The sequence below is a fragment of the Oreochromis aureus genome, linkage group 10 (genome assembly GCF_013358895.1).
Source record: "Oreochromis aureus strain Israel breed Guangdong linkage group 10, ZZ_aureus, whole genome shotgun sequence".
Classification (NCBI taxonomy): Eukaryota; Metazoa; Chordata; class Actinopteri; order Cichliformes; family Cichlidae; genus Oreochromis; species Oreochromis aureus.
In genome coordinates this window covers 7,083,511-7,108,551 of record NC_052951.1, presented here as the reverse complement: position 1 = coordinate 7,108,551, position 25,041 = coordinate 7,083,511, and the positions used below count along the sequence as shown (strand labels likewise).

The following is a 25,041-nucleotide window of genomic DNA, read 5'->3' as shown; positions in this document are numbered from 1 at the left end:
CTAATTGTTAGAATCTGAATTTTTTGACTATGTTCTGATCTCAGTCATCTCAGCCGATGGCTGCCGCTCTCTGAGCCTGGTTCTGCCAGACGTTTCTTCCTCTTAAAATGGCATATTTCCTTCCTACTTTGGTTGGTACCCACCTGTGATTCTGGGCTTATCAACTCCTTCAATGAAAGAATTTGCACTGACCTTCTGAGACACATCTGTCCATCCTCCACTATTACCTGGGCAATTAACTCAGTTTTATCCAAATTTTATCCCAATTTAGAAGCAAGAGGGCTACCCAGCAGCCACAACCGGTTTGGGGTCATCCAGGACTTTGTTTTTATGTCCTGTAGTTTAAATAATTATTGTGTGTCATCTGACCTAACAGATAGAAAGGATACAAAACATTTTCATTGTGATGCAGATGATACCCGGCCTTGTCTAACGATGACACCTAAGTGAAGTAATGTCATCATGGCAAACCTGACAGTCATATTTCTGAGAGATGAACAATGACTGCATTTTTTTTTAGTTGAACAAGTCTCTAATGAAATCCAGTTGCATTATTCAAATGCTGTTTCCTGTGCTAACCCTCGCTACAGGTAAACTGACTATGTGCACAAAAGAGTTAACATGGTCACTGCCACCAACCTTTTTCTGTTTGATTTTTGAATTAGTGCAAATTGTGAAACATTTATTCTTAATTTTACATGAAACAATTAAAAAGTAATTTTGGTTGCTATAATGAACATGCAGTTTTTCTTCACTAAGACTTGAACTGGGAGATGTCAAGCAGTTTGCAGCTCCATACCGAGACAGTCTCCTCTATGGAGACCACAGATAATGCACAAACACATCATTCAACTACAGAAAAGGAAGGAAAAAAAACACAGTTTGACTCATAACTTTCAACATTCCTTTAAATCGTGTACCTCCAATCACTTTCAAACACCTTTCTCCTGATCTGACTTGAGTAGCTTGTGGGCACAGGGAAGTTCTGTGTCATAATTACTGATGACATAGCTTTGTTGCCTTAACTGAATAAGCGCAAGAGGATAGATACCTTTGTTTTAATTGTTGCATGTTCACTAGAAGCCACTGGTTAAAAGAGTGTATTTTAAACACAAGCTGTCAGAAAATGGCTGCGAAAGGGCATGCACACATCAGATTTAGGGTTAATAACCTTGGCATACACGAACACAAACCATTTAATAGGTAACTGTGACTGTTTATTATCGATTAATAAAAAATCAATCAGGAAAAAGCATGAATAACATAAATATAAACATAAACTGCACATTATGCATTACATGTAATCAACACATTTCTTTCACTAGAGCACTTTAATATGTAAATGAATTCAGAACATTAAAATTGCTCTTTGCAACCAAAGGTTATTTAAGCCCATCACAAGGGTGTCCAACAGAATGGACAATACTGAGCTTAGGAAAGATGGTTGCTATACAAAAGGACCACTGCAAAAGGGGGAATGCCACTAAATGGCATATCAGAAAGTGGAATATCAGCGTTGTGGTTCCAGATATGTGTAAACTCCCTGTCTCCATTAATACATGAACTAGGCTGGAGTAGAGCCACATTCACATTTTTGCATGTTAATCTGGTAGCTGTGTGAATCTGTTGAACTTTATCATGGAGAAGCCTGTTAAAAACCTTGGCTTGTTCCAAAACATGAACTAAATACTCAAGTAAAAAAAAAAAGCCTTCATGCTGGGGATCACACTCACACTATAAATACAACTGGACCATTTAAAGACTAACACACAAAGCCAGTGAGCTGTGTTAGTAGATCTGTGAATATCATTTTCTTGTATTTACGGTATAACAAAGTTTTGACTGTATTTCCATTTTAAAGGAAGAAGCCTCAATCAGAGTGGGCTCTGTGAAAAACAAAACAAACAATAAAACACTATTGTCAACTCAGATTATTTTGATAGTCTAACAGTGAATGACCATAAAATTGGAATGTGAAAACAGGAAAATAGGACCTAGTTTAACCTAGGCAGCAGGCTGTCTGCGAATGTTATGTAAGCAAACATGCAAGCAAACAATCATCACAGTTTAAAGGTATAAAAACGACAGTTTATCTACTATTTTATCTAAGGACAGTTCAACTTTTTGACCTCGGTTGTTTGTTTTTGTAATAAGGAGTCTTGACTTATTGACTTAAAAACTCAGAACAAAGGACAAATTGTTCATATGATAAGACACGATTTCAACAAGTCCGCAGGTTTGACAAATGCATGAAAGCAATTACAGAAAAACATCAAAATAGGTCTTAAAAAACAGAAATCACCTAGATAAACGATTTACAACGTGTCACATCACCTGAGAGCTTGTTTTCCTCAAGGAAATTGTTCAGGAAATCTCAAAAATTACTTTGGAAAGTAAATTTTTATCACAGTCTCAAATTATGAGGTGAAATTATTATGGAATTCCAGATATTTGACATATTAAAGGAACAAATATTAACACCTGACTCCTACCTTGGATTCTGTGAATATGTGGAATTGTTAGGTTCAACTAGTCCCCCTGATGGGAAAGGTCACTGCAGACCATACAATTTTGATTTTATGGTCTGCATACTCAGTATAAAAGCTGTCTTCAGCTGCTCCCTTATCACAAAGGGATCACCACAGCACAAGATGTTTGATTTGAGTTTTACACCAGATATCCTTTAACATGCAACCCCATGTCTTTGGCTAAAATTGTAACTTTTGAAAAACAGAATGGGGAGCAGATCATTCAGTTTGGATTTAGGAGAAAGGCACTGCACTTTCAAGATTAGGCTTTAAACTTTTCTTTGTGAGAAAGAAACCCTGAAAATCTGCTTAGTTAGCCTCAGGGCGCCGAGGGACATCCCATGATGAGCTTCTTTATTATGACACTATTGTGTGTCTTTTCTTGGTTTAGGCTTTAACCTGTCGTTGTTTTGGTTGATTAACATTGAAGTTGTTCAAGCACCATGTGCTTCACAAACTTGGTAAGTTTTTTTTATGCTGTTTTTCCTGTAGCAGATGCCATATTGTGAGGAAAGAGTTTTTAACATTACAATGACCGTGCATATAACTGGTCATGCGTTTTGAAACCTCTGCAGTATTTTGTTCTTCTCCATTGTGTTCACATGCAAGCTATCAAATTACCCTCTCTCAAATCAGGCTGAGAGTGCTTCCTCCATCATGTGTGGATGTGAACATTTTCAGTGTGAGATGGGAGACAGGTGGCTGTGGATCATCTGATTTCTGAGATCTAACAGATATTTATGTTTTATGGAACTGCACCCGTTCCTGTCATTTCTTTAAACTTGGCTTTAGACACAGACAAATCAAACATCCACAAACATTAAACACACCATCACTTAAAGAAAAAACTAGGCCTGACGGAATGAAAAAAGGTAAAGGTCACTTATGGAGAACAAATATATTCTTAGGCTTGCTGCCCAAAGATGAAAAACATAATAATAAACACCCCCCGGTGTAGGAACAGAAGCAAAGAGCAAAATTAGCCCTCACATGCTTCTCCTCTGTTTTTCTTGTCCAAATAAAGTATTTATTTGGATATATTTATTCCTCTACACAATTACTATGTCAAACTCTTGGCAAAAAATTGAGTATTCTGAAAAACACATACGGGAAGAGGAGGAGGAAGTAAAACAGAAGGCACTAAAGAGAGGAGAGGGTGGAAAGCAGCTAGAGAAGAAACATCTTGGAGAAAGGCTCACCCCACTGGTTATGAAAACTGATCCTCTGACAACGTGCAGCTGAAACTGTTTTGCTATTATGAGAATCTTTCAGCTTTGAGTGATGTGAAAGGACAGTAGCAGCAGTAGCATGATCTGGTCCACGCACCCAGACACACAGGCCAGCACTGGCAAAGTTCACGGTAAACATAACAACCCTTTTCTTTTTTCACAGGTTTAATCATTGACACACACTTCTTTCCCTTTTTTGATTCTCTGTGCTCTGCAGTGATTTGGTTTTAGCCACTTTGTTGTGCATGTCATCTCTGTTTGGCAACAAAAGCTAAGTCTCCCTTGAAATATTTCTGTTTCTTTCCATCACTACTTTTCCCTAAAAGTCTGAGACCAAAGAGAATAAAGAAGCCTTTTTTAGAGGCACGGTCATCACTGTGCTCCACTTTCACTCTCTGTTGGCACTAGAGGTTGAGTCTGGGGGCCACTAAGGCAAATTCTCGCAGGATGTTTCGGGCCACATCCACTTTGTACTGAGCAATCATCAGTGCTCGCTTCACATCGTCAAAAGCGAAACCCTCGCCCATCAGCTTGGCTATCTTTGCATCTTCGCTCTCCAGTACCAGGCTGTGTGGTTTTTCTGGTTGTATTTCTGGAGGAATCTTCCTGGGATATGGCTTGGGTGGCCTCGCCGGTGCCTGCAAACAGTCCAGTGATACTGGACGGAGAGAAGAGGAAGGTAGGAAGAGAAGAGAAATTATGTCAGTGGAAAACTTGGGAAGGAGAAGACTAAACACTGCTTATCAGTGTACTGATCTTTTTCCTGCACCTTCAGATTTCAGACATTTTTCATGAAATCATGAGATTCTAATCATGTAGAAATGTCCTAGATATTCCACTGCCTTTCTACTCCTTTGACTGAAAGGAATTAAGCCTATTTGTACAAAAGCAATCTTACTGTCTTCACTGAAAAGTTGCTAGGGACATAAAGAAGAATCCATGTTGATGAGATTTCTCGAGTCAACACATGAAAAAAATACCTTTTCTTCTTTGAACCTTTTAACCAAAAATTTCTCCTTTGGTTAACCGAAGGAGAGATTTTTGGTTCTGCACAATTTCAAAGGCATCTAGATCTTAAAATTTTGATCTTCCAGTCCCAACATGAAAGGTCTGAAACCTATAAAACATGCACTCATTTATACACCCACTGAGCACTTCATTAAGATCCCTTGTTGCTTAGTCATGGAGTTTACCGTCAACTGCATGAATCCACGGATCCAGCTTGCCCAGCACAGGGTGCTGCCTCTATGACTTTATCTACAATTTGACAACTTTAATACTAACTAGAAAAAGTTGCATTTTCTGCGAAAATGCTGTGTGAATGCCTTGTATTGGAATCTGCTGAAAACAACTGAAAAAGCAGAATTATCTGCTGAAAAGAGGTGTAGACGCAGAAGTGCTCGCTGAAGATGGCTTTATGTGTAAGGGTACACTGAAGAGTGTCAAGAAAGCAGAGTGCATGCAAGCGGGGAAGATGTGTAGCAACTGTCACAGGTAGGACTCGAACCTCTGCCAGCGGGTCTCACGGCAGCTGCTCAACCCTCTGAGCCAAATGAGGTCTGGTCACAAACAAAGATATGATGAGAGGAAAAGTGTGCACTGTGGAGCACAAGCTGAAATTAGCAGAAAAGAGGTGAAGAAGAAGAACTTTGTTCTGAAAAGAGGTGAAGAAACTGAAATTTGTGCTTAAAACAACTGAAAAAACTGAACTTGTAGCTGACAAGGGGTGAAGGAGATGAAATTTTTACTAAAAAAGAGCTGAAAAACTGAAAATTGTGCTGAAAAGAGGTGAAAAAAGCTGAAATTCTTCTGAAAGAGCAGAAGAGGCTGGAACTTTTCAGCTACTCATTGAGCCAAACTGGTTCTCACGTAACTGAAAAAAGGTGAAAAAGCTGACAATTCTAATAAAAACAGCAGAAGAGGCTGAGATTTGTGCTGATAAGAGGTGAAAACGCTAAACTTTCTACTGAAAAGAGGCAGAACAACCTGGTTCTGCTCAATTTCAGTCCAGCAATCAGAGGTACTGCTTCTGTCTGCTTCATCAGGCTGTGTACTTGTATGTATTTCTGCCATGGAGCGTTAACAAGAATCTGAGGTCCATATTAGAAAAACTGCTAAAATCATAAAACATTACAGAATTGTAATAAGTTAGCAATATGAATCACTGGTCTGTGATAGTGTATTAATTTGTAGTGAGAAAAAAATGTGGACCAAGGTGGAATTGAACCCACGACCTCGGGGCTGCTGACCCGTGTCATTACTCGCTGCGTCACTGTCAAAGAGAGCGAGCATGTAGAAAACAGGTTGATGAGCAGTCAGAATTACATCGTGGCAAGAGGTGAAAACCGCCGTTTTTTGGTGTTACAAAACGTCGTGTAACTCAGAAACTAGGTGGGATAGAAATATAATTCTTGTACTGGGTGAATCAGCGGACTTAGGTGTACTTTGACTGCGATTTTCATTGCTCTTTGTACCTCCGTCGCGGAGATATGACGAGAGAAGAAACGGCTTCATTTTCGGAGTTTGAAAACTGAGAGGAGGACAGATTTCCACCCCTCGAACAAACGTAATTTATGGCTCAACGGTAAGATGACTGTAAAAACTGCTCCGACCGTGAGTGTCAGCAGTGTCTGAAGATGAATTGGCACAAGCCTCATGTCTTAACTTTGCTCTGTTAAGGAGATATGACGATTTGAAAATGCCTCTCATTAGAGAGTCCCAGCGCTGAAATTGAACAGACTCTCCATTGACTTTCTATGGAGAGTTTTAAGACTTTGTGTTGCTCTGAGGCGATTTGATAAAAATCTATAACTTCCACAACAGTGATAGTGACATTTTCTGAAAGCCAGCAAAAATCCCCACGTTTTGATGTATAATTTGTGGAGGTTGAGTGAAAATTGAGCGAGTAGCAAGAAGTTGTTTGGACATGAAGAGAAAATTGAAAAAGGACAAGTGCTCACTCTGAGTTAATTGCATAGCAACCATAGCAACACATGCATTTTCTGAAAAATCACAATTTTGCAACTGAAAACTTAAAGAGGGATAAGATTAAAACGGTAGAAGATCTGAAAAAGCTGAATCAGACAGGAATAGCCCAATAAGTTGAGAACATTTTAAAGTTTAAATGGAGTTTCTAGGTGAAAGTATGAGGAAGTAGTGAAGGTTCAAAAACAAGCAAGTTTTAGCAGAATTGTGGAAGTTCTCCATTCATTTCAATGGGACAAAAAAAAGGAAAAAAGTGTAATATTTTAAAAAGTATAATAGTAATAAGTACCAAAAGATATAGCAGTCGAAAGCAGAACAGTTTAGAGTTTGAACGGTGAAAAACAGCTGAAAACTGAGGGAGTAGTTAAGCGGCAAATAAACGGAGCAACTAGAATAATAAAGGATAAAGAATAAAGAGAAACAGGAACTCAATAGTGTGGATGCCCACACAATTACATATGTTTTCAGTATTACTAACTGCCCATGAGCTCAGTGAACACTCACTAAAGAGACAGGATGGACTCTTTAGTGAGAGGTTGTACCTGGATGGTTGTACTCCAGGATGCCTCTGGAGTTTTTCACATTGTCCGTTTGCCTTTTGGCTGGATGCGGAGGAGCAGCACTGTTCACCATGCCAAAAACTGAGTCTGGACAACAGAGAAAATCAGGCACACAAGCCAACACGAGCAAAGTAATGTTGTAAATAATAAGTGTAACACTATAATATCCTAAAACAATTTATTTAGCTTGTTTGAAAAAACATTACCTGGAGTTAACAGGACATGCTCGTGTTCAGAGGGGGGCATGTGTAGTTGATTGATAACAGAGTTGGATGATATGGAAGAGTTACAGGATGAGGATGATGAGGGTGGCTCAGTAAAACTGGGTCTCGCAGGTGGAGGTGGAGGAGGAGGAGGAGGCTGGGATGGAGGGCAGCTGTTTAAGGTGTCTTCGAATACTGTAAGGCAACACAAGCCAGATGCTAGGGTTCCGTTTTGGGTTTTTTTTGCTCTATCCCGATTGACAGTATATACTTATTCTATGAGGAGGTAGCTGACTAAGAATTCTAAACTATGTGCAGTCTTGCAGTCCTACGGATTACATACTAAAGGCATGCTGCCTTTCAGGAGAATGCTAAAAAAGGACATGTTTGAGGAAAAAAGTCAGAGGAGGACTGGGAAAGAAATTACAAAAAGGCTGAATTCGGCATGAATGTGTGACTCTTCTACACCCTTAGGTGGTGCTAAGACATCAAACATACAAAAATGATTATAATTAGTCAGATATATCTGAGTATTCAAATGAAGACCATATGTTGGAGTTCTGGAATGATATATCTATCTATCTATCTATATAAAAAACACCCAGCACGCCCCTGCGGGCGGTTTATCCTTCAAGCTCGGGTCCTCTACCAGAGGCCTGGGAGCTTGAGGGTCCTGCGCAGTATCTTAGCTGTTCCCAGGACTGCGCTCTTCTGGACAGAGATCTCCGATGTTGTTCCCGGGATCTGCTGCAGCCACTCGCCTAGCTTGGGAGTCACCGCACCTAGTGCTCCGATTACCACGGGAACCACCGTTACCTTCACCCTCCACATCCTCTCGAGCTCTTCTCTGAGCCCTTGGTATTTCTCCAGCTTCTCGTGTTCCTTCTTCCTGATATTGCTGTCATTCGGAACCGCTACATCGATCACTACGGCCGTCTTCTCCTGTTTGTCTACCACCACTATGTCCGGTTGGTTAGCCACCACCATTTTGTCCGTCTGTATCTGGAAGTCCCACAGGATTTTAGCTCGGTCATTCTCCATCACCCTTGGGGGCATCTGCCATTTTGACCTCGGCACTTCCAGGTTATACTCGGCACAGATGTTCCTGTACACTATGCCGGTCACTTGGTTATGGCGTTCCATGTATGCCTTGCCTGCTAGCATCTTGCACCCTGCTGTTATGTGCTGGATTGTCTCAGGGGCATCTTTACACAGCCTGCACCTGGGGTCTTGCCTGGTGTGATAGACCCCAGCCTCTATGGATCTTGTACTCAGAGCTTGTTCTTGTGCTGCCATGATTAGTGCCTCTGTGCTGTCTTTCAGTCAAGCTTTGTCCAGCCACTGGTAGGATTTCTGGATATCAGCCACCTCCTCTATCTGCTGGTGGTACATACCGTACAGGGGCCTGTCCTTCCATGATGGTTCCTCGTTTCCCTCCTCTTTCTTGGGTTTCTGCTGCCTGAGGTATTCACTGAGCACGCTGTCAGTTGGGGCCATCTTCGTGATGTATTCGTGGATGTTTCTTGTCTCATCCTGGACTGTGGTGCTGACACTCACCAGTCCCCGGCCCCCTTCCTTCCGCTCAGCGTACAGCCTCAGGGTGCTGGACTTGGGGTGAAACCCTCCATGCATGGTCAGGAGCTTTCTTGTCTTTATGTCAGTGGCTTCTATCTCCTCCTTTGGCCAGCCTATTACCCCAGCAGGGTACCTGATCACGGGCAGGGCGTAGGTGTTGATGGCCCGGATCTTGTTCTTACCGTTCAGCTGACTCCTCAGGACTTGCCTGACCCTCTGCAGGTACTTGGTGGTTGCAGCTTTCCTAGCGGCCTCTTCATGGTTCCCATTCGCCTGCAGGATCCCCAGGTACTTGTAACTGTCCTCTATGTCTGCAATGTTGCCTTCTGGTAGTTCGATCCCCTCAGTTCTGACTACCTTTCCTCTCTTTGTTACCATCCGACTACACTTCTCCAGCCCGAATGACATCCCGATGTCATTGCTGTATAGCCTGGTAGTGTGGATCAGTGAATCGATGTCTCGTTCACTCTTGGCATACAGCTTGATGTCATCCATGTACAGGAGGTGGCTGACAACTGCTCCGTTCCGTAGTCGGTATCCGTAGCCAGTCTTGTTAATATATATTAACAGCCCCAGGACCCCAGGCTCCGGAGAACCACCCCCGCGCCAAATAAGCTACCCCCAATGAAGCAGATCAACAACCACGCCCAAACATCCAGCCACATGGCCTGGATCTAACCCCACATCCTAGGGAACTGCAGCAATGTCCCAAAGGGACAGCGAGTTATACAACATTTTTCAAAGGGGACTTATAGTTAGCACAGCAAACGGCACAGTTGCACTGTCATGTCTGCAGGAGGAACACAGACAGGACAGGCAGCATGAAACAGCTGACATGCACAGGAAGCTATGGCTGAGTGAGAGGAGGTACATGCACTGTTAGGGAGGGCTACCTGGTTGGGGAAGCAGAAAATCATAGTCAGATGGTGTCTTTTGGATGTTGAAGGAGCAGAGGGTAGTATGTGCTGCCCCCGCGACTAACCCACCGATGGATTCTGAACATCCACCTGTGGAAGCAAAGAAAGGTTCAAACAGCCAGTCTGACACAATATTGCATCTTTTCTTTCTAAATTAATTTATATATTTTTTTAAGTATCGTTGAATAAGGTATGGTAATAAAAAGTTGACAGAGTAGTCAGTGAACATTAAAATCTAAATAAAGAGAAGAATCATCCTACAAAGGTTCCTAAAAGCAGATGGCAACAAGTCACATTTACTGTATATGTATATACACATATACATATATATATATATATATATATATATAAAAAAAAACACCCAGCACGCCCCTACGGGCGGTTTATCCTTCAAACTCGGGTCCTCTACCAGAGGCCTGGGAGCTTGAGGGTCCTGCGCAGTATCTTAGCTGTTCCCAGGACTGCGCTCTTCTGGACAGAGATCTCCGATGTTGTTCCGGGATCTGCTGGAGCCACTCGCCTAGCTTGGGAGTCACCGCACCTAGTGCTCCGATTACCACGGGGACCACCGTTACCTTCACCCTCCACATCCTCTCGAGCTCTTCTCTGAGCCCTTGGTATTTCTCCAGCTTCTCGTGTTCCTTCTTCCTGATATTGCTGTCATTCGGAACCGCTACATCGATCACTACGGCCGTCTTCTCCTGTTTGTCTACCACCACTGTGTCCGGTTGGTTAGCCACCACCATTTTGTCCGTCTGTATCTGGAAGTCCCACAGGATCTTAGCTCGGTCATTCTCCATCACCCTTGGGGCGTCTCCCATTTTGACCTCGGGACTTCCAGGTTATACTCGGCACAGATGTTCCTGTACACTATGCCGGCCACTTGGTTATGGCGTTCCATGTATGCCTTGCCTGCTAGCATCTTGCACCCTGCTGTTATGTGCTGGATTGTCTCAGGGCATCTTTACACAGCCTGCACCTGGGGTCTTGCCTGGTGTGATAGACCCCAGCCTCTATGGATCTTGTACTCAGAGCTTGTTCTTGTGCTGCCATGATTAGTGCCTCTGTGCTGTCTTTCAGTCCAGCTTTGTCCAGCCACTGGTAGGATTTCTGGATATCAGTCACCTCCTCTATCTGCCGGTGGTACATACCGTGCAGGGGCCTGTCCTTCCATGATGGTTCCTCGTCTCCCTCCTCTTTCTTGGGTTTCTGCTGCCTGAGGTATTCACTGAGCACTCGGTCAGTTGGGGCCATCTTCCCAATGTATTCTTGGATGTTCGTTGTCTCATCCTGGACTGTGGTGCTGACACTCACCAGTCCTCGGCCCCCTTCCTTCCGCTTAGCGTACAGCCTCAGGGTGCTGGACTTGGGGTGAAACCCTCCATGCATGGTAAGGAGCTTTCTTGTCTTTATGTCAGTGGCTTCTATCTCCTCCTTTGGCCAGCCTATTACCCCAGCAGGGTACCTGATCACGGGCAGGGCGTAGGTGTTGATGGCCTGGATCTTGTTCTTGCCTGACCCTCTGCAGGTACTTGGTGGTTGCAGCTTTTCTAGCGGCCTCTTCATGGTTCCCATTCGCCTGCGGGATCCCCAGGTACTTGTAACTGTCCTCTATGTCTGCAATGTTGCCTTCTGGTAGTTCGATCCCCTCAGTTCTGACTACCTTTCCTCTCTTTGTTACCATCCGACTACACTTCTCCAGCCCGAATGACATCCCGATGTCATTGCTGTATAGCCTGGTAGTGTGGATCAGTGAATCGATGTCTCGTTCACTCTTGGCATACAGCTTGATGTCATCCATGTACAGGAGGTGGCTGACAACCGCTCCGTTTCGTAGTCGGTATCCGTAGCCAGTCTTGTTAATGATCTCACTGAGGGGGTTCAGGCCTATTGGTCGGTAGTTGGATGGGACCGGTCCCTTCTTGGGGTCCTTGGGGATCAGGACCGTCCGACCTTGGAGTGCAGTCAGCTTCTTCAGCCAGTAGGCGTGAACCATGTCGGGCCCTGGTGCTGTCCAACTCTTCATACTGGAGACCCTTTCTTGGATATCTGCCACTGTGATGGTTACTGGACCCTGTTCAGGGGTTCAGCATTGCCGTTATGGGTTGCGTCCTTCTCCCATATGCTCTTCCAGTATTGCTCCGTCTCCAGCCTTGGTGGTGCTGTTCTCTTATTGTTCCCTTGCCACTGAGAGTACACCTTTGCTGGTTCTGTGGAGAACAGCTGGTTTATTCTCCTGCCTTCTATCTCTCTGATGTACCTCCTCAAGCGGCTGGCCAAGGCTGTGAGTCTTTGCTTGGCAGTTTCCAAGGCCTCAGGTAAGGACAGCTTGCTGTATTTCTTATGCACCTTCTTTGTCGCGCCTTTCTGCAACTCCGTTAGTTGGCTAACCTCCCTCCGTGCTACTTTGATCTTGCCCTCTAGCCTCCTTCTCCATGGAGGGTACTGCCCAGGGTCACCTGGTCCAGCCCTAACTATATGCTTTAGCAAAAAGGAAAGTTTTAAGCCTAATCTTGAAAGTAGAGATAGTGTCTGTCTCCCGAATCCAAACTGGAAGCTGGTTCCACAGAAGAGGGGCCTGAAAACTGAAGGCTCTGCCTCCCATTTTACTTTTAAATACTCTAGGAACAACAAGTAAGCCTGCAGAGCGAGAGCGAAGTGCTCTAATGGGGTGATATGGTACTACAAGGTCATTAAGATAAGATGGGGCCTGATTATTTAAGACCTTGTATGTGAGGAGCAGGATTTTGAATTCAATTCTGGATTTAACAGGAAGCCAATGAAGGGACGCCAAAACAGGAGAAATATGCTCTCTCTTTCTAGTCCCTGTCAGTACTCTTGCTGCAGCATTTTGGATCAGCTGAAGGCTTTTCAGTGAGTTTTTAGGACATCCTGATAATAAAGAATTACAGTAGTCCAGCCTGGAAGTAATAAATGCATGAACTAGTTTTTCAGCATCACTCTGAGACAGGATATTTCTAATTTTAGAGATGTTGCGCAAATGGAAGAAAGCAGTCTTACATATTTGTTTAATATGTGCATTGAAGGACATGTCCTGGTCAAAAATGACTCAAGGTTCCTCACAGCATTACTGGAGGCCAAGGTAATGCCATCCAGAGTAAGAATCTGCTTAGATACCATATTTCTAAGATTTTCAGGGCCGAGTACAATAACCTCAGTTTTATCTGAATTAAGAAGCAGAAAGTTAGCGGCCATCCAGGTCTTTATGTCTTTAAGACATTCCTGCAGTTTAACTAATTGGTGTGTGTTACCTGGCTTCATGGATAGATAGAGCTGCGTGTCATCTGCATAGCAGTGAAAATTTATGCTATGTCTTCTAATGATGCTGCCTAAGGGAAGCATGTACAATGTAAATAGAATTGGTCCTAGCACTGAACCCTGTGGAACACCATAATTGACCTTAGTGTGTGAAGAGGACTCTCCATTTACTTGAACAAATTGGAGTCTATTAGATAGATATGATACAAACCACTGCAGTGCAGTACCTGTAATACCTACAGCATGTTCTAATCGCTCTAATAGGATATTATGGTCAACAGTATCGAACGCAGCACTGAGGTCTAGCAGGACAAGCACAGAGATGAGTCCACTGTCAGAGGCCATAAGAAGATCATTTGTAACCTTCACTAAAGCTGTTTCTGTGCTGTGATGAGCTCTGAAACCTGACTGTATACATATATATATATATATATATATGTACATATATATATATATATATATATATATATATATATATATATATATATATATATATATATACACATATACATATTTCAATGAAAAATAATAATAATTGAAGCTGCAAGCAGCGATATGAGGGCCCTCGCACCCCAGCACGTCGAGCCAAGCCCAACACCTAAAACGAGCACGTCCGATCTGATGTCACATTGATGGAATTCATGCATTTAACCACCAGCTAAAATTTCATCTCATTCAACCATTATTATAGTCATCCCACTAGGTGGCGCTCTTACCATTACTGACAAATGGCATAACAAACATTTCCGAGCTTGAGTCTCATCACGCTTGCGACCTTTGGGAGAGATTGGACATTGTGTTTTTGAGTGACAGCAGATTACTGCTTTTTGGCAAGTGATTGAAACTCCACGTGCCGCCACGACCACCCCGTTTCCCTGAACGTAAAAAGCTTCGCAATTTAACATCACAAAGGTCTTTAGATTACACACGCTTGACATCGGGTCAATCTGATGAAATTCTTTAGAGGAGTTCGTCAAAGTATGAGGCCTGAAAGGAGGGGAAAATGTTGCCAAAATTACACATTAATTTTAAAATGGCTGACTTCCTGTTGGATTTGGGATATTGCTCCAAGAGACTTTTTTGTACATCTTGACATCTCCTATAAGCTTACCAGGTTTCAGACTTTTAGATAAAACACAGAGCAGGGGCTGTTGTTTTGAAATTTTGTAGGGGGCGCTGTGGAGCCATTTTACTCTATTCAATGAAAATGATCACATAAAAGGATACCGCTCTTCACATTGGAGGTGTGCGCCAAATTTCAGGACTTTCTAAACTTTCCAAGCCCCTCAAAAGCCACTTCATTATTCATGGTGAACTGCGTGGCCACCAGGGTGCGCCGTTCAGTTTAAAGTCACAATTTTCTCACTAAAGCATCACAAGGGACGGATCGTGATATTCACCGCTTTTGAGGTGGCCACGATGAACCTGTGAAAATCAGTACAACAAAATGAAAGACATGACATTTCCTGTTGCCACTAGGTAGCACTCTGCATATTCCTGACAATGGGCACATCAATCTGTTCAGGGTGGGTCTGTCATCATGCCTGTCAAGTCTCGTACTGATCAGACTGGATTTCATTTAGTTATACTAATTTGTTTCTTCATGGCGAGACATCAATGTTCGCCATGCTGCTGGGGTCACACCCTTTCGCGAAAAGTCACAGTTTTCACTGTAACCCAAGACCAACTCCTTAAGGCTTTCCTGGAGAAATTTGAGGCTGCAGATGTCACCCATCACAATACTGTGCCCCATAGTGTAAAACATGACATTTCCTGTTCCCACTAGGTGGCGCTGTCCCTGGTGTCAAATATGGCAGTTGAAATATATTCAGGGGTGGAGCTTTATCATATGCGTGCTCTTTGGTCCAGGACGGACCATGTATGACAGAATGAGAGGCAATAAGATTTTCATGGCGAGTCATCGAAATTCACCGTGGCGCCATGGCTTCACCGTATCGCGAAAAGTCAAAAGCTCAGCAATGCAACATGGCCCAGGTATGTAGTTGACACTGACCAAAGATGAAGCTTATATGACCAAATCCCAAGGAGGAGTTCGAAAAAGTTCGAGGCATGGAAATGGCAAAATTAGAGCCAAAATGTCACTTTCACTTCTAAATTGCGGACTTCCTGTTGGGTTTGCGTCAATGGGCCCGCTGACTTTTTTGTTTGTCTTGGCATGATACACATGTGTGCCAGATTTCATACATGTAGCTCAAACGATGTGTTCGTAGGGCTGCATTTAACAAGGCATAGGTGGCGCTCTAAAGCCATTTCTCAGTGCTCATATGTAAAACCATGAAAATACAAAATTTTTCACCAGACCTGGCATGTGTGCAAAATTTCATGTGTTTTTGAGCATGTTTAGGCCCTCAAAAAGGCCCTTGTTTTGCCTGAATAATAATAAGAAGAAACGGAGCAGATACAATAGGGCCTTCGCACTCTCAATGCTCGGGCCCTAATTAAAGCTGCAAGCAGCGTTATGAGGGCCCTCGCACCCCCCGCGCGTCGAGCCACGCCCAACACCTAAAACGAGCACGTCCGAACTGATGTCACATTGATGGAATTCATGCATTTAACCACCAGCTAACATTTCATCTTATTCAATCATGATTATAGTCGTCCCACTAGGTGGCGCTCTAACCATTACTGACAAATGGCATAACAAACATTTCCGAGCTTGAGTCTCATCATACATGTGACCTTTGGGAGAGATTGAACATTGTGTTTTTGAGTGACAGCAGATTACTGCTTTTTGGCGAGTGATTGAAACTCCACGTGCAGCCATGACCACCCCGTTTCCCTGAACGTAAAAGTTTCACAATTTAACATCACAAAGGTCTTTGGATTTCGCACACTGGAGATCGCGTAAATCTAATGAAATCCCTTGGAGGAGTTCGTCAAAGAACGGTGCCTGAAAAGAGGGGAAAAAGTTGCCAAAATTACACATTAATTTTAAAATGGCTGACTTCCTGTTGGATTTGGGATATTGCTCCAAGAGACTTTTTTGTACATCTTGATATCTCCTATAAGCTTACCAGGTTTCAGACTCATACATGAAACACAGAGCAGGGTCTGTTGTTTTGAAATTTTGTAGGGGGCGCTGTGGAGCCATTTTGCGCTATTCAAGGAAAATGATCACATAACAAGATAGCCCTCATCACATTGGAGGTGTGCGCCAAATTTCAAGACTTTTTAAACTTTCCAAGCCCCTCAAAAGCCACTTCATTTTTCATGGTGAACCGCGTTGCCACCAGGGTGCGCCGTTCAGTTTAAAGTCACAATTTTCTCACTGAAGCATCATGAGGGACTGATGGTGATATTCACCGCTTTTGAGGTGGCCACGATGAACCTGTGAAAATCAGTACAACAAAATGAAAGACATGACATTTCCTGTTCCCACTAGGTGGCGCTTTGCATATTCCTGACAATGGGCATATCAATCTGTTTAGGGCAGGTCTGACATCATGCCTGTCAAGTCTCGTACTGATCAGTCTGGATTTCATTGAGTTATACTAATTTGTTTCTTCATGGCGAGACATCAATGTTCGCCATGCTGCTGGGGTCACACCCTTTCGCGAAAAGTCACAGTTTTCACTGTAACCCAAGACCAACTCCTTAAGGCTTTCCTGGAGAAATTTGAGGTTGCAGATGTCACCCATCACAATACTGTACCCCAAAGTGTAAAACATGACATTTCCTGTTCCCACTAGGTGGCGCTGTCCCTGATGTCAAACATAGCAGTTGAAATATGTTCAGGGGTGGAGCCTTATCATATGTGTGCTCTTTGGTCCAGGTCGGACAATGTATGAAGGAATGAGAGGCAATACGATTTTCATGGCGAGTCATCGAAATTCGCCGTGGCGCCACCGCCTCACTGTATCGCGAAAAGTCAAAAGTTCCACAAATTAACATGGCCCAGGTGTGTAGTTGACACTGACCAAAGATGAAGCTTATACGACCAAATCCCAAGGAGGAGTTCGAAAAAGTTCGAGGCATGGAAATGGCAAAATTAGAGCCAAAATGTCACCTTCACTTCTAAATTGCGGACTTCCTGTTGGGTTTGCGTCAATGGTCCCACTGACTTTTTTGTCCATCTTGGCATGATACACATGTGTGCCAGATTGCATACATGTAGCTCAAACGATGTGGTCGTAGGGCTGCATTTAACAAAGCATACGTGGCGCTCTAGAGCCATTTCCCAGTGCTCATGTGTAAAACCATTATAATACAAAATTTTTCACCAGTCCTGGCATGTGTGCAAAATTTCATGAGGTTTTGAGCATGTTTAGGCCCTCAAAAAGGCCCTTGTTTTGCCTGAATAATAATAAGAAGAAACGGAGCAGATACAATAGGGCCTTCGCACTCTCAGTGCTCGGGCCCTAAATATGGCTCTAGATGCAGATTTACAGTGGCTTGCAAAAGTATTCGGCCCCCTTGAACTTTTCCACATTTTGTCACATTACAGCCACAAACATGAATCAATTTTATTGGAATTCCACGTGAAAGACCAATACAAAGTGGTGTACACGTGAGAAGTGGAACGAAAATCATACATGATTCCAAACATTTTTTACAAATAAATAACTGAAAAGTGGGGTGTGCATAATTATTCAGCCCCCTTTGGTCTCAGTGCAGTCAGTTGCCCATAGACATTGCCTGATGAGTGCTAATGACTAAATAGAGTGCACCTGTGTGTAATCTAATGTCAGTACAAATCAAGGTTATTATCGTTAACAAAAACTAACGAAATAACGAAAACTAGAAGTGAAAAAACATTTTCGTTAACGGAAATAAAAAGGAAAACAAAAAAAGGAAAACTAACTAAAACTGTAATGAGTGTTCACAAAACTACCTAAAATTAACTGAATTTATAGCAAAAATGTGTTTAGTTTTCGTTGATGTGTGCGTGTCATACAATAGTCAAGGGTAAAAAAGAAGTTTAGTTTCCAGGTTTTTTTCGTGCTGTGTCTCATTATGCCAGCAGGTGGCAGTACGTTAGTCGAGTCGTCTGTGTTGCTGCTCCGTCCACGCGCAGAATCATGTCAGGAAAAGTCTGGAGAAAGCGCCAGAGTCCAATTTGGGATTACTTTGAATATGATGGATATGAATATTTGGATAAAGCAAGTGTCTTGTAGTGGAACGAGACAAATTATGAGGGACATTTCTAAAGGGAAAAAAATCCCACAAACCTTAAAGTGCACTTGAAAAGCTCACACAAGAAGGCTAACCTAGCTTACCTGGAGAAGGTAAGGGAGCACGCCCAACCCTCATCCCCAGAAACAGAAGCTAACACCAGGCAAGGCAGCGTGATGCATCCCGAGACAACAGGACTGGGATATCTACATAACTGTGTGAGTCAATTGCCTTAACACCCGGTGCTGCAAGAGTTAATAGTCTCATTGGGGCCAAGATATACATTTTATAGTTGCCTGGTATCAATGGTTGTTCATCTGCCTTTATTTATTTATTTAAAGAACCCATAGGTGGGAATGTGAGTTGTCTGTCTCTGCGTGTTAGCCCTGCGACAGACAGGCGACCTGTCCAGGGTGCAGGGTATGGTAGCTGGAATAGCAACATACCCAAGGATAAGCAGAAGAGAATGACTGATATGATGAAACTGGGATTTTGTTACACTTTATTGCAAACACAACTAAAACTATAACTGAAACTAATCAAAACTAAACTGAAACTAAGGATTTTCAAAAAAATAAAAACTAAACTAAACTAGCAAACAATTAGTAAAAACTAATTAAAACTAATATAAAATTGAAAATCTGAAGTCAAAACGAAATAAAAATAAAAACTAATGAAAATTGCAAAACTATTAAAACCCTGGTACAAATACAGCTGCTCTGTGATGGCCTCAGAGGTTGTCTAAGAGAATATTGGGAGCAACAACACCATGAAGTCCAAAGAACACACCAGACAGGTCAGGGATAAAGTCATTGAGAAATTTAAAGCAGGGTTAGGCAACAAAAAGATTTCCCAAGCCTTGAACATCCCACAGAGCACTGTTCAAGCGATCATTCAGAAATTGAAGGAGTATGGCACAACTGTAAACCTACCAAGACAAGGCCGTCCACCTAAACTCACAGGCCGAACAAGGAGAGCGCTGATCAGAAATGCAGCCAAGCAAACATGTGGAAGAACGTGCTCTGGTCAGATGAGACCAAAATGGAACTTTTTGGCCAAAATGCAAAACGCTATGTGTGGCAGAAAACTAACACTGCACATCACTCTGAACACACCATCCCCACTGTCAAATATGGTGGTGTCAGCATCATGCTCTGGGGGTGCTTCTCTTCAGCAGGGACAGGGAAGCTGGTCAGAGTTGATGGGAAGATGGATGGAGCCAAATACAGGGCAATCTTGGAAGAAAACCTCTTGGAGTCTGCAAAAGACTTGAGACTGGGGCGGAGGTTCACCTTCCAGCAGGACAACGACCCTAAACATAAAGCCAGGGCAACAATGGAATGGTTTAAAACAAAACATATCCATGTGTTAGAGTGGCCCAGTCAAAGTCCAGATCTAAATCCAATCGAGAATCTGTGGCAAGATCTGAAAACTGCTGTTCACAAACGCTGTCCATCTAATCTGACTGAGCTGGAGCTGTTTTGCTAAGAAGAATGGGCAAGGATTTCAGTCTCTAGATGTGCAAAGCTGGTAGAGACATACCCTAAAAGACTGGCAGCTGTAATTGCAGCAAAAGGTGGTTCTGCAAAGTATTGACTCAGGGGGATGAATAATTACGCACACCCCTCTTTTCAGTTATTTATTTGTAAAAAATGTTTGGAATCATGTATGATTTTCGTTCCACTTCTCAAAAAATTGATTCATGTTTGTGGCTGTAATGTGACAAAATGTGGAAAAGTTCAAGGGGGCCGAATACTTTCGCAAGCCACTGTAGATTCCCAAAGCAACTATGCTCAGAGACCATGATCTGAGACTCAGACTCATAAAATATATGGATGAGTGGATTACCTGACACATGTAAATCAAGACCATCAATGCCAGAGTTTAAGGCAATGTGGCTGGCTGATTTTGCTGCCACCTACAGGGTAGTATATGGCAAAGGAGCAAAGGATAAGAATGTTGTACGTTTACTGAACAACACGCACATGCTTAAACTTTACCTGCCACGTTGCTCAGAAAGCCAGCTTTAAACCAGTAACCTCCCTACAAGCAAGTCCATCCATGACTATGCTGTTGTCACACTGCCAAATTCACAGTACCCTGAGCGAGTTTGTGAAATTATTAAGCATAATGGAGACAAATATGAGAAGCATAGCCAAGATATTTATAGTGCCACTGAACAGGATAAGCAAAATAGTGGCATAAGAAATGAATGGTGCAATCTTGCTTGACTCTAACTCTTATTTGAGAGAACCTAACGATGACGGTAAATTCACACCCATTCGCACAAGCACTTTTTTCTACGCTGTTTCTAAGGGCTTCCTATCTAACATTCACATGCATTCATACGAGCAACATGGGGTTAGTAACTTCCTGAGCATCTTGCCCAAGGATATTTGGCATATTATTATAGTAATCAAGAATTCTATCTATAATTTCAATGATTAATTGAGTAATCGGCTAAGAAATACTTTGTCTTATGAATGAGCAATAATAAAGATTCAAAAGGGAAAAAACAGATCTTTCAAAAGGAACTGCTCATTGGGTTATATTTTAGAAATGGCAGGTTTTATAAGTTTAACTGCATACAGTATCTGTAAAAAATAATAATAATAATAATAACCCCCTAGATTGTATTATGTGCCATATTAAATTTACTTTTTTAAAAGTAAACATGTTCCTAAAAGCAAAAATATATAAAAAACTTCAAGTACAGTCAAAGGTCAAAGTGAAATAAGTTAAGGTATATATGCAATCTAAACGAAGGAATAAAACTGCCTATTCTCTGTCTACGTAGAATGCTTTGTTTTTTTAACAGGAAGTAAAAAGAGTTCTGACAATACTGTAATGTTCACAATTTACTGACATCAAAAGGATGATTTCTTTTGCTGAGATGCTGAACCACATCAGTGTCAAAGGCCTGATCCAATGTCCAAGGAAGACAGAGCTTTGCTTACAAGCTCTGTAAGCTCTGTAAAAGAGAACCACCAGACTGTCCAAAAGATATACGTGTATGCGACACATAACAGGTTGACGAACACAGCCACGAGTTGTTAATTCTGTTGCATTTTGACATCACAAAAAAAGATGTACACAAATATTGGAAATACCCTAAAACTAGCAGAATAGATAAGACAAGCCACACCTTTCTGTGGAGTCAAGAATGTTAGAACCTGACATGTTAGAAATTTCCACAGGTGCTGCTTGTGTTACATAAATGTGATACTGAGCCTGTGCACTAGAACATTTGCCAAAATTGTAAAAAATTAGTCACCAGTGAAATGAATGGTGAGTCACACATCACTAAGCTTGGTTTAGAACTGGTAAATGGTAATGCAGAGAACAAAAACAGGCACAGTTCATAATGTAGTATATATAGACAGAGACAAAGAAAGATCCAAACAAAAAGGAGCGGTAATTCCAGTACTTGTAGTTCCCCATTAAACTCACATATGCATGTACCGTATATAAGGTTTAAGCAGTGTGCCACTCAGTCTATGTTAAATTCCATCTTACATTGTAAAAAAATGGTCATTGTTGCCCCAAAGGGAGGGAGTATGTAATCAGTTCAGTTTATTTGTTTGTCTGTCTGTCTTTTTGTTAACATTTTAGTGTCCACAGTTATTGTTTTCAAATTTAATCTGATGGTAGAAAACAGAAACAGCATTTATTAAAAAAAAAATCAAGAAAACATGTAAAGTGATATATGGTTTTCCTAGATCATTAGTGCTGCTGTCATCAGCAGAATAACATGCTCCTCCCTCCCCCCCAAAGGTGTGTGTCCCGGCGTAAAAGTAACGCAGCATTTCAGAAAAGGAACATCAACCAACAGTAAAATATAGGGGTCATAGTGTGATGGTCTGGGGCTGCTTTGCTGCCTCAGGACCTGAAAGATTTGCTGTAGTAAATGGAACCATGAATTTCTGCTTTCTACCAAAACATCCTGAAGGAGAATGTCTGGTCATCTGTTCATGACCTCAAGCTGAAGCACACTTAGGTCCCAAAACACACTAGCAAGTCCATCTCTGTAAAATTCATTTTCTGAATGTAACTACAGATTGCAGACTGAAGTACTTTAAGGATAATTTTTCATGGCCCATGTGTTTCTCAGTTTCCCATTATGAATATACAGTATGGGTAAGATGCACATATGTCATTTTTAAAATGTCTGCCTTAGGTATGCCTTAGGTATGCCTGTTTTCACTTTACAGCAACAAGCTGTAGCAACAAGGTTTTTAGTGCCACCAATAGCCCCAGACCTAGTCTGCCAGTACCCACCACAATTTCTCCAGAAAGTTTTCTTGTACTCTTTTATTTTAAATATACAGAAGGTAATTTCTGCCTCAATGGGTCCCTTAATCAAAACATGAAAAAACGATGTAGCCTGACCTGCTCATAGCAACGATATATGAGCCAAAAATGTAAATTAATTAATACTTGAAAGACTCACCAGGCCCAAGGGACCAGGGCTTCTCCTCCTCAAAGGACAGATCTGGAGGGCTATTTTCCAAGGACCTGCATGAGCAACAAAATGTAACTGAATCACAGCACCCCAACTAAACTCTAATGACATACAGACAGAAAACTGGTGATGGCATACCAAACGGACATAGTAGTGGTCGACAAGCAGAGGAAGAAGGCTGTAATGATAGCTGTAGCTATATAAACTGATAGCTACATCAGGAAGAACACTGTGAAGAAGAACATGAGAAGCTGGAAATACTAAGGGCGGAGAGAGGAGCTGGAGAACCAAGGTGAAAGGTGAAGACAAGTCTTGGGCAACTGCTCTGTCTACCAGTAGCTGATGTTTTGTCCCTCTGTTCACCAACTACCTATGGAACTAACTATATGCAATGTGTGTGAAGACCAATACCTGCTTGCTACAGTGATGCAGACAGGAGTCTGACTCAGGCACAGAATGGATGAAGGAATGTGACAGTTGCCCTCCGGTCCTTCCATTGCCCTCTGATGTTGTTCTAACACAGGGCTGCTAAAAGGGTTGGAGGATCTGCAAAGATGACATTTGTTTTGTCAAAACAACCTTTGCCTACATCAGCTAGTTTGGCTAATGGTTAACTATAAGAGGGAATCTTATGCAAAAGCCCTTTCTAACCCTTTTTCTGCCAGAGGTTTGCTCCTGTCAAAGGGGTGTATTTCTCTCAAAAATTGTACAAGATGTCCTGTTATGTGGGTTAGGTTTGTCAGACCAAGGAAAGTTTAGATACAGTGGGAGAAATAATTATTTGAGCTACTTTGTAAGTTTGTAAGCCACTTTGTAAATTTATTTATTTCCAAAACAATGAATAGTCTCTAATTGGATAGAGACAGAATTCAACCAAAAAAACAACCCAGAAAAAACAAGAGTTAAAAACCCCTCAAAAGTTATTATAAACAGATTTGCATGTCATTGAGTGAAATAAGTATTTGATCTTGGGGAGCAAAACCTAGTTTTAGTACTTGGTCAAGAATACTAATTTTCTTGGCATAATTTCTTGTTATCAGTTTTTCATATCTCTCAGGTGGGATTTTGTCCCACTCCTCTTTACAGCTATCTAAGGTTTCTTGGTTGCCTGGTTGGCAACTTCAAGCTTCACCTCGCTATAGTACTGAGGTCAGGAGACTGACAAGGCCACTTCACGACCTTCTTCTATAGTCACTCTAGCCACAAGCCCCATACACCAGCGGTCCACAACCCCCGGTCCACAGACCGGTACAGGTTCATGAGTGGTCTGGCACTGGGCCACGAGAGTTGATGCTTGGGTGTGAAATTTATGGTTTTCAGGGTTTTTATTGTTAACTTTTCCTGTGTTGTAGTTGTGTCTTATTTTCAAAGAAATATTTACGCATTACCATAGCAACCAGAGAGCATTAAGGGGTAGAGAGGAGGACTCTCAATGTTATTGGCGCATTTCAGGAGGACGCTGCTAATAAAGTTACACAATTTCATATCATTTTATTTTGTTGTATTTATCTGCAACACCTTAAAGGCTGGTCCATGAAAATATAATCTGACATTAAACCGGTCTGTGGTGCAAAAAAGTGATTTTGCTTTAGTGATTTCGTTGAGGGAAGGAGGTTCTCATCCAAAATTTTACTTTCTATGGTAAACCAACAGTAAAATATAGGCCTTCAAGGTGCCTGTAGTTAAACCTTTACTCAAAGAGCCATCTCTAGACCCAGCAGTCTTAGCTAATTATAGGCCAATCTCCAACCTTCCTTTCATATCAAAAATCCTTGAAAGAGTAGCTGTCAAACAGCTAACAGATCATCTGCAGAGGAATGGCTTATTTGAAGAGTTTCAGTCAGGTTTCACAGCTCATCACAGCACAGAAACAGCTTTAGTGAAGGTTACAAATGATCTTCTTATGGCCTCTGACAGTGGACTCATCTCTGTGCTTGTCCTGCTAGACCTTAGTGCAGCGTTCGATACTGTTGACCATAATATCCTATTAGAGCGATTAGAACATGCTGTAGGTATTACAGGTACTGTACTGCAGTGGTTTGTATCATATCTATCTAATAGACTCCAATTTGTACATGTAAATGGAGAGTCCTCTTCACACACTAAGGTCAATTACGGTGTTCCACAGGGTTCGGTGCTAGGACCAATTCTGTTTACATTATACATGCTT

General features: G+C 42.1%; 1 protein-coding gene across 6 annotated transcripts in view; it reads right to left on the bottom strand.

The window, feature by feature from the left end:
- Positions 1-1,195: 1,195 nt before the first annotated feature.
- Positions 1,196-25,041, bottom strand: part of cblb (Cbl proto-oncogene B, E3 ubiquitin protein ligase) — a 99,287-nt gene continuing 75,441 nt past the window's right edge. For 2 of the 6 annotated variants that reach the window (XM_039618391.1, XM_039618392.1), the window contains 6 exons: positions 23,283-23,417; positions 22,860-22,924; positions 9,974-10,087; positions 7,509-7,700; positions 7,285-7,389; positions 1,196-4,415 (listed from right to left, as the gene is read on the bottom strand). In XM_039618391.1, the coding sequence (XP_039474325.1) occupies positions 4,162-4,415; positions 7,285-7,389; positions 7,509-7,700; positions 9,974-10,087; positions 22,860-22,924; positions 23,283-23,417 (865 nt within the window). In that variant the 3' untranslated portion in view covers positions 1,196-4,161. The remainder of the gene's footprint in view (positions 4,416-7,284; positions 7,390-7,508; positions 7,701-9,973; positions 10,088-22,859; positions 22,925-23,282; positions 23,418-25,041) is intronic. The other 4 variants (XM_039618393.1, XM_039618394.1, XM_039618395.1 and 1 more) reach the window with 4 other exon arrangements.